This window comes from Carcharodon carcharias, chromosome 10 (assembly GCF_017639515.1).
Source record: "Carcharodon carcharias isolate sCarCar2 chromosome 10, sCarCar2.pri, whole genome shotgun sequence".
Lineage (NCBI taxonomy): Eukaryota > Metazoa > Chordata > Chondrichthyes > Lamniformes > Lamnidae > Carcharodon > Carcharodon carcharias.
The window spans coordinates 137205889-137221340 of record NC_054476.1 but is presented as its reverse complement, the minus strand read 5'-3'; the positions used below and the strand labels follow the sequence as shown (position 1 = coordinate 137221340).

General features: G+C 38.6%; 1 protein-coding gene across 3 annotated transcripts in view; it reads left to right on the top strand.

Annotated features, from left to right (window-relative positions):
- Window positions 1-12663, top strand: part of LOC121283055 (lysine-specific demethylase 2B-like) — a 161211-nt gene extending 148548 nt beyond the window's left edge. For 2 of the 3 annotated variants that reach the window (XM_041197052.1, XM_041197051.1), the window contains exons 9-11: window positions 1890-2051; window positions 3253-3471; window positions 3912-12663. In XM_041197052.1, coding sequence (XP_041052986.1) covers window positions 1890-2051; window positions 3253-3471; window positions 3912-4105 — 575 coding nt within the window. In that variant the 3' untranslated portion in view covers window positions 4106-12663. Of the gene's footprint in view, window positions 1-1889; window positions 2052-3252; window positions 3472-3911 lie in introns of those variants that run through there. The other variant, XM_041197053.1, reaches the window with a different exon arrangement.
- Window positions 12664-15452: the final 2789 nt, after the last annotated feature.

The following is a 15452-nucleotide window of genomic DNA, read 5'->3' as shown; positions in this document are numbered from 1 at the left end:
ATCAGTCCTGATTGCATAGCTTTCCAGAGTCATTTTTCAACTGACCAACTAACAACAGCCAGTTCATGGTCTGGTTCTCTGATACAAACACTCGGCTCTTTAGCATGCCTGAGTTTTTCATACCTTTTTAGTATCCAGTTCCTTTTAGCCAACTCAAATGTTGCTTCACCAAGTGCTTCTGGAGTTGTATTTTCTTCTTATTATCAAACAGAAAACTTATTTTCTCTTAGAGAGCTTTGCTTGCTTCTCCTCATGAATTCTGCGTTTTATAACTGTGTCCATTTTACAGTACATAGGCAGAGACACAACACCTCTCAATTAGCCTCAATTAGAATTTTTTTCCAGTTTTCACCCCTGTGGCTACCTTGGCCAGAATCTAACTTCTCAGAAGTCAGATCATCTCATAGCCAGGACTTCCAATTACAGCTCTTTCCAGAAGACACTAGTTTCACGTTGGATTTAAAGGGATACCTCTCAAACACAAGCTTTTCATGAAGTACAGATGTTGTCATGATAAGAAGGGTTGTATTGGGAAATTTATTGTTCAGTCTGATACCATCTTTAATCTCAACTAATTGTATTGGTCAATTTCCATGAAACTGGGTTCCAATCCCCAACTCTTATGTTGGCTTTAGTTACTGATGTTACTTAGTAGTTCAGGTAGTGCATCTTCAGTTTTAGATATTACGTGTGGACTTCACTTTTATATGCAAAAGGTGAATTTATTTTTAACTTGATCTTGTGCCATTTTGTTAGCTATACATATACCAGATGTTCACTGTGATGAATGAGGGCTGCTGAAATTCAGTATGTTTCAGGACAAATTCATTTTAATGGCCAGTTCTCATAATTTAGTGATGGTTGAAAATAGTAGATCTTCACTAGAAAATTAACTAGTATCATACCTTTGCTGTCTAACACACAGGATGTTATGCTGCCAGTACTCCTCTGTTAGCAATTAGCTCCTCATGCAACAAAACTGAGAAATAATATATTGAGACAAATATGTTACAATATCAATGACCATAATAGCACTTAAGCATCATTCAAAATGGGGTAATAATGTTATAGCTTTTCTTAATCAAACTGAGTCCATTTTTCTTTGCATTTTAGATTCATTTCATGTTTAGATTATATCTAGCATGAAGCAGTTACAGAATTCAAGAGCATTGCAACTTTTGTTTTTAATTACAGCCATGAAAATTGGAATTTATATGTCATTTTTGGTGACAATACAAGCCAGAAAATATATTGTCAAGTGAATAGTCGTGTGCATCATCGAAGTGCTGTGAAATGTCAATTATTTCATGGAATTTCATTATTGCACACTAATGTGGTACTTTTTAGACATCGACTGTGCTCCTACAACATTAATAATGCTAATAGTTCCACGTCAGGATGGGGTGTGACTTAGCTGGGGGTGCAGGGGTGGCGGTAGGTGGGTTACAGTTGCTGATGAAGGTTCATAAGACTCGAAGAGGTACGCATAAGCTGTGATACCAATATAGCGGCCTTCATTTTTTTGCTGATAAGAGAATTGAAATCTGTGCTTACAGAAGTTTAAAATGGTCTTTCTGTTTTGGAGGGTTTAATACTAACTAGTCCTGCTATTGCCCTTTAAAACAGATTATGAAGGAGCTCCATTCCAAGAAGAGCAGTTGAGAGTTCCTCCCACTGCTTTGCTTGGAACAGAGGCCTTTCCACCCAGTACAATGTTCTGGCAAATGGCACTGTCTGTTCAAGAAAAATAGCACAGAATTAATAGCCACTTGAAAATTTATATGAGTTATGTTCTCAGATATTTTGTGGGTTAAATATTAAGCTTATTATGTATTTATATCTTCATTTTAAATGAAATAGATTTTATGTGTAACCTTCTTTTGTGACAGATTTGAAAATACTGGCACTAGCAGGTTGCATTTGGAGTGCGATCTCTGCGCTTTGTACAGCAAGTTGCCCCCTTCTACATATGCTCGATCTTCGCTGGGTGGCGGATCTCAAAGACTCCCAGATGAAAGAGTTGCTTTCTCCGCCTACAGATTGCAGAGTAGGTCAGTTCAGAGTTAGTACACGTATCTAATCTGTTAGCAACTATTTCATCATATGCTCTTTAGTACAGTACAGTAAAGTACTGAGTCTATGTTCTTGACATGACTCTTCACTAGCACTTTAACAACTTACTGGCTGTAAAGTAAAAATTGTTTTCATCATCTTTGAATAGTTGGTACTGCCAGATGTTGTGGAATGGTTGTTCATGTGTTTTAAAATGTTCATATTCTTTCAGTATTGCTGTCCATCAACCTGCTTAATGTTAAATGGATTTTCAGTATAACTTTTCTACCAAATACAACATGCCCTCCCACCTCCCTCTCTTCATCAGGCCTGAGGGTATCACCCTTCAGAATTACTGGCCTTTCTGCAGGAACATTCAAAATTGAAAAATTGGATAAATCATGATCAAGGTTCTGCTTCTACTTCTCTGTCCAAATTCCTCTATCTGCTGCTCCATGACATTGTCCCTCCTACAGCACTACTCCCCCCTCCCTTGCTTGAACTCCCCCCACCACCACCCCACCTTCCAATCTGTAATACAATTAGTGGTATGCAACATAATATCATATTCAGACCTGGAAACCATATTAAATACATATAACCTTACATATTGTCAAATGCAAAAATAGGTTGAATTGGACTTCTCAGGTCAGACTATTTTTTGACTTGATGCAGGCTATTTTCAGCCGTGCTATACTTTTATCAACTTGTTGCCTCTCCCCAAGCTTGAAAGTTCAACATAACAATCAAGGGATAAAAACAAAAAAACTGCGGATGCTGGAAATCCAAAACAAAAACAGAAATACCTGGAAAAACTCAGCAGGTCTGGCAGCGTCGGCGGAGAAGAACAAAGTTGACGTTTCAAGTCCTCATGACCCTTCAACAGAACAGTTCTGTTGAAGGGTCATGAGGACTCGAAACATCAACTTTGTTCTTCTCTGCTGATGCTGCCAGACCTGCTGAGTTTTTCCAGGTATTTCTGTTTTTGTTTTGGATAACAATCAAGGGGATGAAGGAGAAGACCCATTCTAGATATCTTTATAGGAATGGAGAGCAATTTATCTATTTTGTTGTTTTTGCAAGGTGTGCACAATACACAAGTTTATTATCTTATAAATCCTTTGGGTTTCTTTGGTTGTGATTGTGCTGCAATCTCTGATCTTAACTTGAAATAAGTTGTCCTTTTTCTATCTTCCATAGGTCAGAACTATAATCACAGCAAACTATGGAACTTGACAGAATTTCACTTAGCTGGTCTGGACATCACCGACTGCTCACTGGCACTGATGACCCGCCACATGCCAATGCTGAACAAGCTGGACCTCAGCCAGTGCAACCATGTGACCGATCAGTCGATTGCCCTACTGACAGCACCTGGAGCTTCTACACGGGAAACACTGACTGAAATTAACCTTTCAGGTAAAAAGGTCATTGGTATCTCACCAACACCTTTTGTTTCCTTATGGGCACTGAGTAGACATATGATTCTGTGGGTTTAGCCAACTTTGCCATTGTTACGTAATTCACTGCTTCTCAGGTTAGGGTCAATGCATTCATAAACACAGTATATTCAAGTGAAAATTACACCTTTAAAATTTTAAAATGCCTCAGGCTCGACCCTTGTAATCTGACCTTGTAATCTCACCTGATGTGAGTATATACAAGCTGATTAAAACTAAAAGCTCGAGCTAAACGGCATTCATATTAATTTCCTGCTAACAGGGAAATAAAATTTGATTCACTTGGCAGGCAAAATCGCCAAAACCAAGGGAAAGTATGAAAACGGTTTTAATATGAAAATGCCTGTATTAATGGTACTTGTTGGCATTTGTTAATGCCTCATTTCTTGCTCCTTTCAGGTTGCCATCGAATAACAGATCAGTGCCTATTGCTGCTTAAACACTGCCCAAACCTTATTCGAATCGACCTTCGGAATTGCAAACTGATTTCTCCCCAGGCCTGTCAGCAGCTTGTGGAAGGCTTGACAGCTGCTGCCCCCTTTGAACTCTCGGAAGACAAATTATTAAAGAGAAGTTTACAATTGACAAAATAGCCTCACGGATGCCCATAAGCCTTGCTGAAATGTTCCTCCAAGTCCTGACGGAGACAGCGCGGATGTAACATATCAGAATTGCCTCCGCCTGCTGCTTGGGGTGGGGGGGGGGAGTGTGTGTTTGTTGGACATGCGTGACAGTCTGGAGTCGTCATGGTGATCATGTCTTTCACTGCTGGTAAAGTCAGTGATCCAGTGACTGCAGTGATTCAAGGGAAATTGCTGGTGTAATTGCCTTGGCCTAGAAGATGAAGCATGGTTTTGGACAAAAATGTTTTTGTATTGCAAATACAGGGTTCTGAGCATTATGCTCTGGTAGTAAATTCCCTCTCCTCTCTTCCCCCCGCGCGTCGCGTTTCCCCCCAACCCCCCACATCAACCTTAAAGAGAAAAGAGTAATACGGTAGATTTAGGGGATATTTAAAAGTACACAGAACATGGAGATATTATGCATGTTTGAAAACAACACAAGAAAGCTTAAAGATGGGCTGCAATTTAATTCTGGAAAAGACAGCTGCCATTTTTTCTTCAAATCTAAATTTGAGTACAGTCCAAAGCAATATCCAGTACTTTTAACAATTACAGTGCATTTTTAGTTACACTTTGAAGTGTACAATGTTTCAGTTGACATTCCGTTTTGCTGCATTTCATTTCTAACCTATGATGCATAGGTTTTGGGCCAGCACATTATCTTAATACTGAAAAACAAGCTCAGTCAGTTTGCAAAACTTGATTGGTGAAATAATTCCTGACACCAATAGACTCCATTCATTCCTGTGATGGATTTTTCTCAGTGACTCCTTATTCCTTTGGTCAAATCAGACTGGCTCATTTATTTAGGCCAAATTGGTTGCTGTAATGCTCTAGTCCTGCTCAGAATTGAGGAAAGGATGTGCTGTGAAGTGTCTGACATGTTTTATTACAACATTGTGGTTTATAGGGTGTGCTTTACTTTATAGTGATCTGCAATGATATTGTTTGTATTTCAGCATATTTAAAAATGCACCATGGCAACCCACATGGCCTAATTAAGTGAGCAGTGTTTTAATCAGAGAAATTGAACGTATGCAATGATTGCATTGAAAAAGTGACTACTCTTGAAATGAATCATTTTGCTATTAGTTGTTTTGTCTGCTTTAAATATGATAAAGAAAATGGAAGCATTATAACTGTTTTAGACCATTTAGACAAACAAAATTATAGGACTTATGACTCCTATTGTACCAACTCGTTAATATTCCATCACTACAATTCCTGCCAGGGAACAGCAATACTGGAAATTCCAAAATGGTTCATTGCCGATGCAAAAACAAAATATGATGGTGTTTTTTTTTTAAAAGAATTTGCGTTGAGTAAGGCACTTGCTTTTAATAATTAACTTTAATTGTAAATAACCATGCCCACCCTAAGGTGCCCTGTGCCAGAAAAATTTGCACAGTTTGTTTCTATGATGCGCTTAAACATGACTGCTTCACTAACTATAGGGAATTTTAAAGTGCATCTGTAACATCTAGCCTGTAGATATCAGCAGAATTTTTTAAAATCTAAGTATGCTGCCAAAAACGTCACTAAATGGAAATGCTATGAGCATTTTGAGGTACCACGCATTTCAATAACAGCTGATATAAATTCTGGTTTACTTTTGCCCACTGAGGAAATCTTGTTTTACTGGTATGGCCTCGTATTAATGTTGGATGTGTGTTTCGTTGGTAAATGTGCCCGTTACCGTAGATTATAATACAAGTGAACTAGTTTGTTCTCCTCAAGGGTGAAAAGCCTTTATCTTGGCTGAACCAGCTCTGAAATACCTATCTTAATTTATAGTTTTCAACAGCCCTAGTTAGAGCTTTAGGGTTCAGGATGTTTGATACTTTCTTACATTATCTGATTTGTAGTTTCCTCCTTTTGAAACAAAGATTCTCTGGTTCTATTTTTAAAAATTTAGCAGAGAGCTCAATTTTCCCCAAACATTGCACCCATCTTTAAGCTTCAGTTATTAGTCTGTGCACTGTTAGAGAGGGTGAGTAAATGTTTGATAAATGGAGGACTTTCCTTACAGCCTTGCTTATTGTCTGGCTTCAAAAGCGATGTAAACCTGCTTCTTGTCCTCAACTGTATCTCGCTTCCTCACTACAAATATTAGCAGTAAAGAATTCCAAGAACTGGCCACAGCATGCTACCTAATGGATAAAACAGAATACCTGGTCTGTATAACTCATCTATACACAAAGAAACTGAATTCATTGTATAAGAATGTACTAAATTTCTGTCACACCTACACCCCTTAGAACGTGGATGGTACTTGTTTAAAGCAGCAGTCGTAAAATTCTGTGCATTATACTGAGGCACCTGCGGCTTCCTGTAAGCAATGGGGAGATCGTTCAAGTGGGCTCTGAGATAGATTAAACTTTAAAGGGGTGTGTAATTAAATTTATACCTAAAACCAAAATATTGACGGCTTTGTTTGATCCAAAGATAAAATCGTCGGTAACAATAGTGCTGAAAACAGCGCAATATTCTGAAGAAATTTTACATTTCTTCTATTGTACAAAAATTTTTTTTTTTTTTTCTGTTAACCAGTGCGGCATGTTCCCCTTTCTATGCATTGTGAGCTTATAAACTCATTGGTCCACAGCCTATGCTCCATAAATGAATACCTGAATGTGCAAGCTGAACAGTCAGTGGTTAATTTTTTTGGGTCACAACACCTGACATAAATGCTCCTTAAAGGTCCATGGATGAGGTGTTTTCCTTCCCAGTTTTACAATGGACTTGTTTTTTTTAATTTCAGCAAAACTATTTTCCTGTAAGTCTAACCTAGTTTCTAATTGTCTTTTGGTTTCGGTGGCACTGTGCTGAACTGTGGTTCATCGTGCGAACCTAGCTCAGTATGGATTATCACTTACATGTGTGCACTCAGTGAATTCAAATTGTATGTATAAATAAATTTTATACAGAATGCACACACAATGGCGCATTTGTTTACACGCTTACCCAATGGTGCAAGGAAGCTTAATCTATATGTGAAACTAATATGAAAGCAATTTTGACACCAGTTTCATATAGGGTTTTAAATCACATGAGGTTATATAGTTCTCTGTTAATTTCCTGTGGCTTGTTTGTGACTTTTGTATCTAATATAAAATTTTATGTTGTACCATTGACACCTTATTAAAGAAATACTCCATAATAATGCAGCTAATAGGAACTAATCCCTACTCTTTTTGTGCTAATTTGGAAGAATTTTAAAAATCGATTTTTTTTTTTAAATTGCAAAGAAAATCCAAATTGGCAGTTAGAGGATATGACATAACTTCAAAAATATATTTTTTTAAATTGGTAACTTCACTTTAAGAGAATCTCCTGCAGGATTCACCAGTGGCTTTTTTTTGTGTATGTGGGTGTTTAAAACCTTTGTTTTCTTTTCTCCTTTTTAAAAATTGTGTTTATTTTTAAACTCTGAGCTGTCATTTTTAGTATTTCTGTCTTATTCCACTTTTAGAGCACCTGGGGAATAAGTTTTCCAAAAGTTTGGAATATTTTTTCAGTACTAAGACAGGATTCAAAGGGTCACTAAAATGAAAAGGGATTGTGTTAAACTCAATAAAAAAAATCTGCTAAAAGATGGCATTTAAATAATTTTTCTCAGTTTTCTCAACTCTTCATTACAACAAGAAGGAGAACCACGGACTGGATCTAATGTGTAGGATCACACTGTCTAAATTCCATTGTTTGGCTGGAGGAACGTCTGTTCTTTCCACTGATGGATAATTAGACAGGAACACCGTTTTAATTCAGTGATTTGAGTTATGAAGCACAAAACCTTTGGTGTTTTGTCCTTAATGATGCTGATTGGTTTGTCAGCACAAAGCAGAGCACCAGCCCACATACTTAGAAATGGCAGCAGCTAAATTAATTGCCAATATTAAACACATTTTCACGACTTTGCCCTGTCTAACCATTGTGTCAATAAATGACAACATGGCAATGCCATCCAGATGTGTCTACCAATATCACCAGCTTTCCTTTTTAAATCAAAAATCTTTGAGTATTTTATATCAAAAAAAGCAAATTAGTTTGCCAAAGGTAAATATTGCCATTCAAAAATATTTCAACCCATAAAATGTTGCATTGTTCTTAAAGTCCTCTACTAAAAAAGTCAGAGCTTTATAAATTTTTTAATATAAACTTTTCAATGGAAACAGCATGTAAAACATTGAGAATTATTTAGTCAGTAAACTATAGAAACATGAGGTGTCTGAAATAGTTAATTTATATACTGCTTTTATCTATTGAATCCCTTCCTGGGCATAGTGCAGTGAAGACCTAATTTATGCAGTTCAGTATGATCCAATTTTTGTGTCAACAACCTATAATTTGTCATTTATTTAGAGACACTGGAAATGGTACCGTAGGTACAGTATAACTTGCCAACGTGATTCAGTAGGAGATGGGTCCTACTAATAAAGTGGAAGGTTGGTTTAAATGAGCTGTTGGGGACTGAAGCCACTGCACCTTTAATATAAGATGGGAACTGTGACTAGTCAGTGCTCATCAGACTGGATGAATGCACGGATAAATTGTTTTTTTACTTTAATGTAAGCTTTTAATTTTATTTTCAGTTTTCAGATATTAAGCTACAATTGGGCTTATATTCTGTAGCCAACATGGGTCTGGTGTTTTTAAATGCAAAACATTGGTAGGTTTTATGGTTTTTTTAAAAGTCTATCATAGTTCATATTTATATAAGAACACCAGCCATTCTAACCTTCTGCCACTAGATGTCACTGATATGCTTCAAGATGTAGTGTCACCTTTCAGAAGCTCCCATTTTGCTGCCATTAAACCCTCCTGAGATATTAATAAATAATCAAAGCCCTAAAGCATTCACAGGCTAAGCCTCATTCAAAAGGAATTGGGCTCTGGAGGTCATTGGAGAAAGAGTTCTTCTATATGTCACAAGAGCTCTTTGCCCATCCACCATTTCTCTAGATTTCCACTCCTTCATTGCCAGAATGGTAGTCCCAAAGCAATGTATGGACATTAGACTCTTGGAGCCTAATCTACAGCAGTAAATATAAAAACAACCTTCAATGTGTTAATTAATGCAGCATTAGTGGCCTATGTGGGAGTCTTTTCCACATCGCTCTCTAAAGGAGGGACAGAGCACTTATATTTGTGTTCTTTTAATTTTGTACAAGTACTCAACTTTAAATAGCCTGCCATTAACAATTCCTCTCATCCATTTTCAGAAATCTAGCTTGCATTTCCTATTCATGCTACAGAGGCGTATCACTCTTTGCATAGGTTATAGAGCATTCTTGCCATTGTGACAGAGAGAAAAGTGGCTATGATGGCAAAATAGCAAGGTTGACACAGGCCCACTTCATGTCTATATCTAATTGAAGACTGGTTTGCCTTATGGGTTGTAAGTTTTCTTCTAACTCCAAAATAGTTCTAAGTGGCAAAACAGCAAAGTGGATCACCCTCTGAATTTTCAGCCTTTGTTTCATCAGTGTTTATAATAGGAAAGAATGAATGGGATTATTTGACAATGGCAGGGGTCACCACTTGTTTTAAAAGTTATGAGTAGTGAAGATCAGTCAGGCAGGCCTCTATACTCTTTTCACCCCCTCCTCTTTCCACACCCTTCCCCCTCCCCATGTTACTTTCACTGCCATTGCCAAATCTTGTGACTGACATTATTTGAAGTGCATTTCCCTTAAGTAAAAAAAAGTACATTTGGATAAGTGCTATATAAATGCAAGTTGCTGTTGAGTTTGTTTGAGAATCCCTCCAAATATTTGGTTAACTAAGGATGATACTGAGTTATGCTTGCTCATTTAAATAGTGCCTTCTATATCTTTACCCTATTTGTGAAGGGATGTGTCTTTTTAAATTGAAGCCAAACTGGCTGAAGCTTGCATTCCATAAAGTTAAAGCCTATGCCCATAATTACAGCTTGTGAATAATATAATCATAGAAATGACTTGCTGATATTAGTGGACAAATGCTTTGAGTCCACATGATATTCTTCTGCCTATTTTAGCAGAGACGTTAACCATTTAATATAGACAGGTTAACACCTGCGTTAAAAATAAAATAAGCAGAGGGCTGTCATAGAATACACTAAGCTATAGGCTACTGTCTAAATCCTGTAAATTGGACCTGCTAAGGTGGTCCCTGTTACCCTGATCTGAATGTCCAAGAAAAATGGTCTTTCTAATTGTTATCTGAATGCTTACTTATCTGAATGCTTGCTTACTATTGCTGTTCCCTAAACACACATTAGAAGTAGGTGTTTACTAATAGTTGTGCATGTGGAAAGTCTGGGGTATTATACAGCCTAATAGTGCACATGTCTGTCAGGAGTGGGGTATGCACATGCACATATCTCTGTTCCTCTTGTAGCTATGTTAAGATGGTAGAGAAGTGGGCAGCATTTGCTACTTTCCTACAGATTTAAAGACTGGATGGTATGATGACATTCCCCAGCTCAGCTCTTTTAAACCTGGCTTATTACTAGACTCGAGCTGTACTCCACCTAGTGTACTCCTCCTCCAAACACAGGTTCTCTTCCCCACATGGGGATTTCTGACCCTTAATCCACGCCCAAACTATTCTGCACTGAAAACCAGTAATTGTATTTTTTTTTAAATCTCTTCAGTTCCTGTGACCTTCACCTCAGAACTTCCTTCCCCCTCTGGGTGGCCAAAAAATCAAAATGTCTTTGTTTGATGGCAGCAGCATTTATTGAATTTCCAAGGTGGCTTCACTGCATTTTTGCCTAAAGCTTGTCATGGAACTTAATCCTCACTTTTGGAAAGTCATTTCAAGTGTGTTTTTTTAACAACCATGTTATTGTCTGTAAAAGTTGAAGATGATTGTTAACAGCAGTGTTTGTGAAAGAAAAGGTAATGGCTTACAGTGCAAAATAAAATGGTGGCTTCAAGAGAAACCCAAACAGGGATATCAAGACTTTTACAGTGGTTTTCTGAGGTCTTGTGTAAAATGGCAACTTCATTTGGAACTTTAGTAAAAAGAAATTCCAAAGTTTCAAGACCTGTAGCTGTCTTGGGGTCTTGTTAAACAAGCAACATACCTGCAGTAACCACAAAACTATTGTGCTGTAAATGTGCTACTCTCATACATCTCATCGTCTCCAAAGGGCTGATTTCCTTTCTCTTTTTGCTCCCATCCGGCAGCCTGCTTTAAAGCATACAGGATTTCATGAAAGGACAATCAAAAGCGATATATTTATTGCATATTAAGCAAAACTGAACCAGGAGAGGTCCCAGTGGTTTGACCCCACCTCCTGTTACACCAGTGAAAGGTATATCTGCTGTCTATGACTGGCTGGAATAATTGGTAGGCACAGACTACACACTGCATGTCAATGTTGGAATATCCTATACTGTAACCTGTAGGTTAACCATTTAAAGTGTCAAATTGTGTTGCTTACATGAAACTCTAGTCTAAAGCCTAATGGCTAGCCTCAAGACATTGGAACAAATGGGTTATAATTACATTTAAAGTTCAACTTTATCTCCCTTCGGTTGTTTAAGATGTGTCGCTTTAAAAGATTGGTCAAGTGTCTCTAGCCATTGGAATGACATGGTGCACCTTCTGATTTTAACCTGTCCCCTTCCATTGAGTTTCCTTGCTGGTTAGGATCCATGCCTCTGGTGTAGTATGTTATGACATATATAAAGCGGTTCTGGCTCAAGTTGCTTGTTTATACACAAGTTGATTTTCCTTCTGTGTGGTTCAAGCCTGTGGGTTGTGGAGAAATTCTGTTTAAATTTAGTCCAAATAAAGAGTTGTCCATTCAGTGTCTGATTCAGTTAAAATACTATCAGCTAGGTTTGTTAATTACTTTAACGCTTAACCTTGTTGTACCCACATGTGAAACTTGATGGAACAGGTTGAGCTTTGCAACTCCATCATTCTTGTAACCACCTCCTCTATATTATGTCATACCTGCGGCAGGGGGAATATTAAGCTTTTTTGGGTTATATTCATTTAACCTGCGTTCATGCTTTAACGTTGTTACACCACACTTTGTTTTGGGGGCATTGTTTGAACTGGCTTTCATGGAAAGCAAATTGGAGGGTTGAGTCATTTTAATGTGTAGCAATATTGACCAAGTACATTCAGGATCCTCAGACAATGAGAACAAGCAGGGGACTGCTGAAAGGACCCTCTAGCTCCCAAGAATTGAGTTTTAATGTTGGGTATCTATGTGTCATATACATATTTATTGACCAAAATACTTAGTGAGGGCCACACAAGTTCATGTGGGATGCCCAATAATTCAGGTTGTGATTTTTGTTCCTGGTGTTCTCCTTGTTAATAGAAAATAAATGCAGAATTTTGTAAAGATTTGAGTAATTTCTCAGTTGATGTTTTGTAGGCATTATACCACTTGTAAATAACATTCTGCTGGTTGGTTCTTGTACCCCTGACTGATCCTTATTTTGAATCTGTAGCTGCACAAAAACATGCTATACTTCAGAAATCTCAACTATACTTGAATAAAATTTTACTTTAAATTTAAAGCTCTTCCACCTGTTCTAATTGCTACATTTTGGACAGTACACACACTGACCTGGAACCCCAGTGTGAAATGTGCCTTTGGCATAGTAGGGTACCACAATGAGCTTATGATTGAAGAAGATTCCAGCTATGAAGGGAAATCAGAAGTGGGTTCATCCTGTCTCTTGTCAGGAACTGCACAACCCAGGGAGTGCTATGAATAAGTCCTTTGAATAAAATAATTCTTTCCCTTTGTAAGGTGGTTTTACTCTACCATTGTCGAGGGTCTGCTTCTCTACCTTGCAATCCTTTTATGCAGTGTATTGTCCATGAATAAGGTTGGGCAAATGCCTGCTTGTGTGTGTGTTTTTTTTTTTGCTTACCTGAGAATGCTACAACTGCTCAACATTCCTCTTCTCTCCTAGACAAGAAAGAGAGGGGTTCTAAAATATAGTTTCAGTGATGGTGGGTGCACTGGTTATGATTTTCTAAAATCCCCTAGGTTATGGACCGGTCCCAGTGGATTGGAAGTTAGACAATGTGACACACTATTCAAGAAAGGAGGGAGAGAGAAAACTTGGAACTACAGGCCAGTTAGTCTGACCTCTGTCATTGGGAAAGCGCTGGAATCTAGTATTAAGGAAGTCTTAACAATGCATTTAGAAAAGCAGTGTGATGAGGACAAGGCCACATGGTTTTATAAAAGGGAAATCCGGTTTGACAAATTTATTATAGAGGTTTTGAGGATGTAACTAGTAGGATAGGTAAAGGGGAACCAGGTAGATGTAATATATTTGGATTTCCAAAAGGCATTTGATAAAGTGCCACACAAGATTAAAATGCAAGATCAGGGTTCAGGAGGTGGGGATGATATATTGGTATGGATAGAGGATTAATTAAAGGACAGGAAGCAGAGAGAGGGGATAAGCAGGACAGTTTCAAGTTGGCAGGCTGTGACTAGTGAAGTGCACAATGATCAGTGCATTGGGCCTCTGCGTTTTACAATCTATATTACTGTCTCTTTGTCTAATCATTAATGTACCTAAGTTTATTGACAATACAAAGCTAGGTGGGAATGAAAGCTGTGAGGACACAGGCTGCAAAGTGATATAGACAAGTTAAATAAGTGACAAGGTGGTAGATGGAGTACAATGTGGGAGGTGTAAGGTAATTCAATTGGTCTTGATATGAAAGCAGAATACTTTTAAAAAGGTGTAAATGTTGATGATCAGAGGGACTTAAGGAATACAAAGTTAGTATGCAGATAAAGCAAGCAATTGGGAAAGCAAATGGCATATTGGCCATTACAAGGGGATTGGAGCAGAAAAATAAAGCAGTCTTGCTACAGTTATACAGGGCATTGGTGAGACCATACCTGGAATACAGTGCAGTTTTGGTCTAAATATTTAAGGAAGGGTATACTTACATTGGAGGTGTTACAGTGAATGGTCACTAGATAGAGGACAACCCTGTTATCGCAGGGACCAATGATGAGACGCTGAGTAAATTGGGCCTCTGTTCTCTGGAGTTTAAGAGAATGAGAGGCTTTATAAACATAGACAAAGTGTAAAAACAAGTAAGTTATTCTGAACCTTTATAAATTACCAATTAGATTGCAGTTAGGATATTGTGTCCAATTCTGGGGACCATACCTCAGGAGGGATGCTGAGGCCTTGAGAGGGTGCAGGGAGGGGAACAGGGGAATATGGAACTTCAGATATGTGGAGAGAGACTAGAGAAGGTGGTATTGTTCTCCCTTAAGCAGAGAAGGTTAAGGGGTGATTTAATAGGGGTGTTCAAAATCATATACTGTTTTGATAGATTAAGCAAGGAGAAATTCTTTCCAGTGGTAGAAGGGTTAGTAACCAGGGACACTGATTTAAGATAATTAGTGAAAGAACTGGAGGTGAGATGAGGGGTGTGGGGGAAGTGAGTTATGATTCCATCACAAAAGTGGCAACACTTTGAAAAGTATTTAATTGGCTGTAAATTGTTTTGAACATCTGAGGCTTTATAAAGGTGCTATATAAATGCATGTCTGTCTTTTAACCCAAGTAGTGTCTGTTAATCAAAGAGAGTAAAGAGTGTGATAGTGTCCAGGATGGACACAGAAGAAAGTGTGTGTGTGTTATGTTGCCAACCCTGCTCACGTTCTGCTCTGCATTCCAGTGGGTAAGTGAATTGACGGCCAATGCCAGTGTCGTCATCTTTCCCCAGGTAGCATGGTATGCTGTTCTGCCAGGCCCGAATGAGTGTAACCCAAAGATAATGGGTGGAATCATCTGTGCCCACTGGTGTGAGCAAGCAATATGATGACAAGGCCAAAAATCGATTTCACAACGTTGTGAAACCAGTTTGTTATCATCCGCTCCGCCCGCCAATGCGGACCACATTTCCTGCCGTTGAACGTCGGGAACCTCATTGTTATACATCTGTATAATTATCATAAGCCCAGTCCACTGGAATCGTTCACCCACCCGCTGGATTGTTTACCCACGCACGCCAACATGTTTCACAACATTAAAAAGGTGTGCACTGGGCAGGCTGCACTTTGAGGGGAACTTGGAGGTAAGTACACAGTAACATTGCGCAGTGCTAATCCGGGTGGCCTGTTGGACTTCAATGTTGAGGGATGGGGCTGAGTGGGTGGTCAAGGGCTGCCCTACAGTTGAGGCGACTTTGGTGTGTGGGGGGGCGGTGGCAAGGGCTGTCTGTGGTTGAAATGACTTTGGGGGAGGGGGGGTGGACACAAGGGCTGCCATGTGGTTGAAGGCAGCACATAAGCACGGGGGGGTGTGGGGGGGTCGCTAGG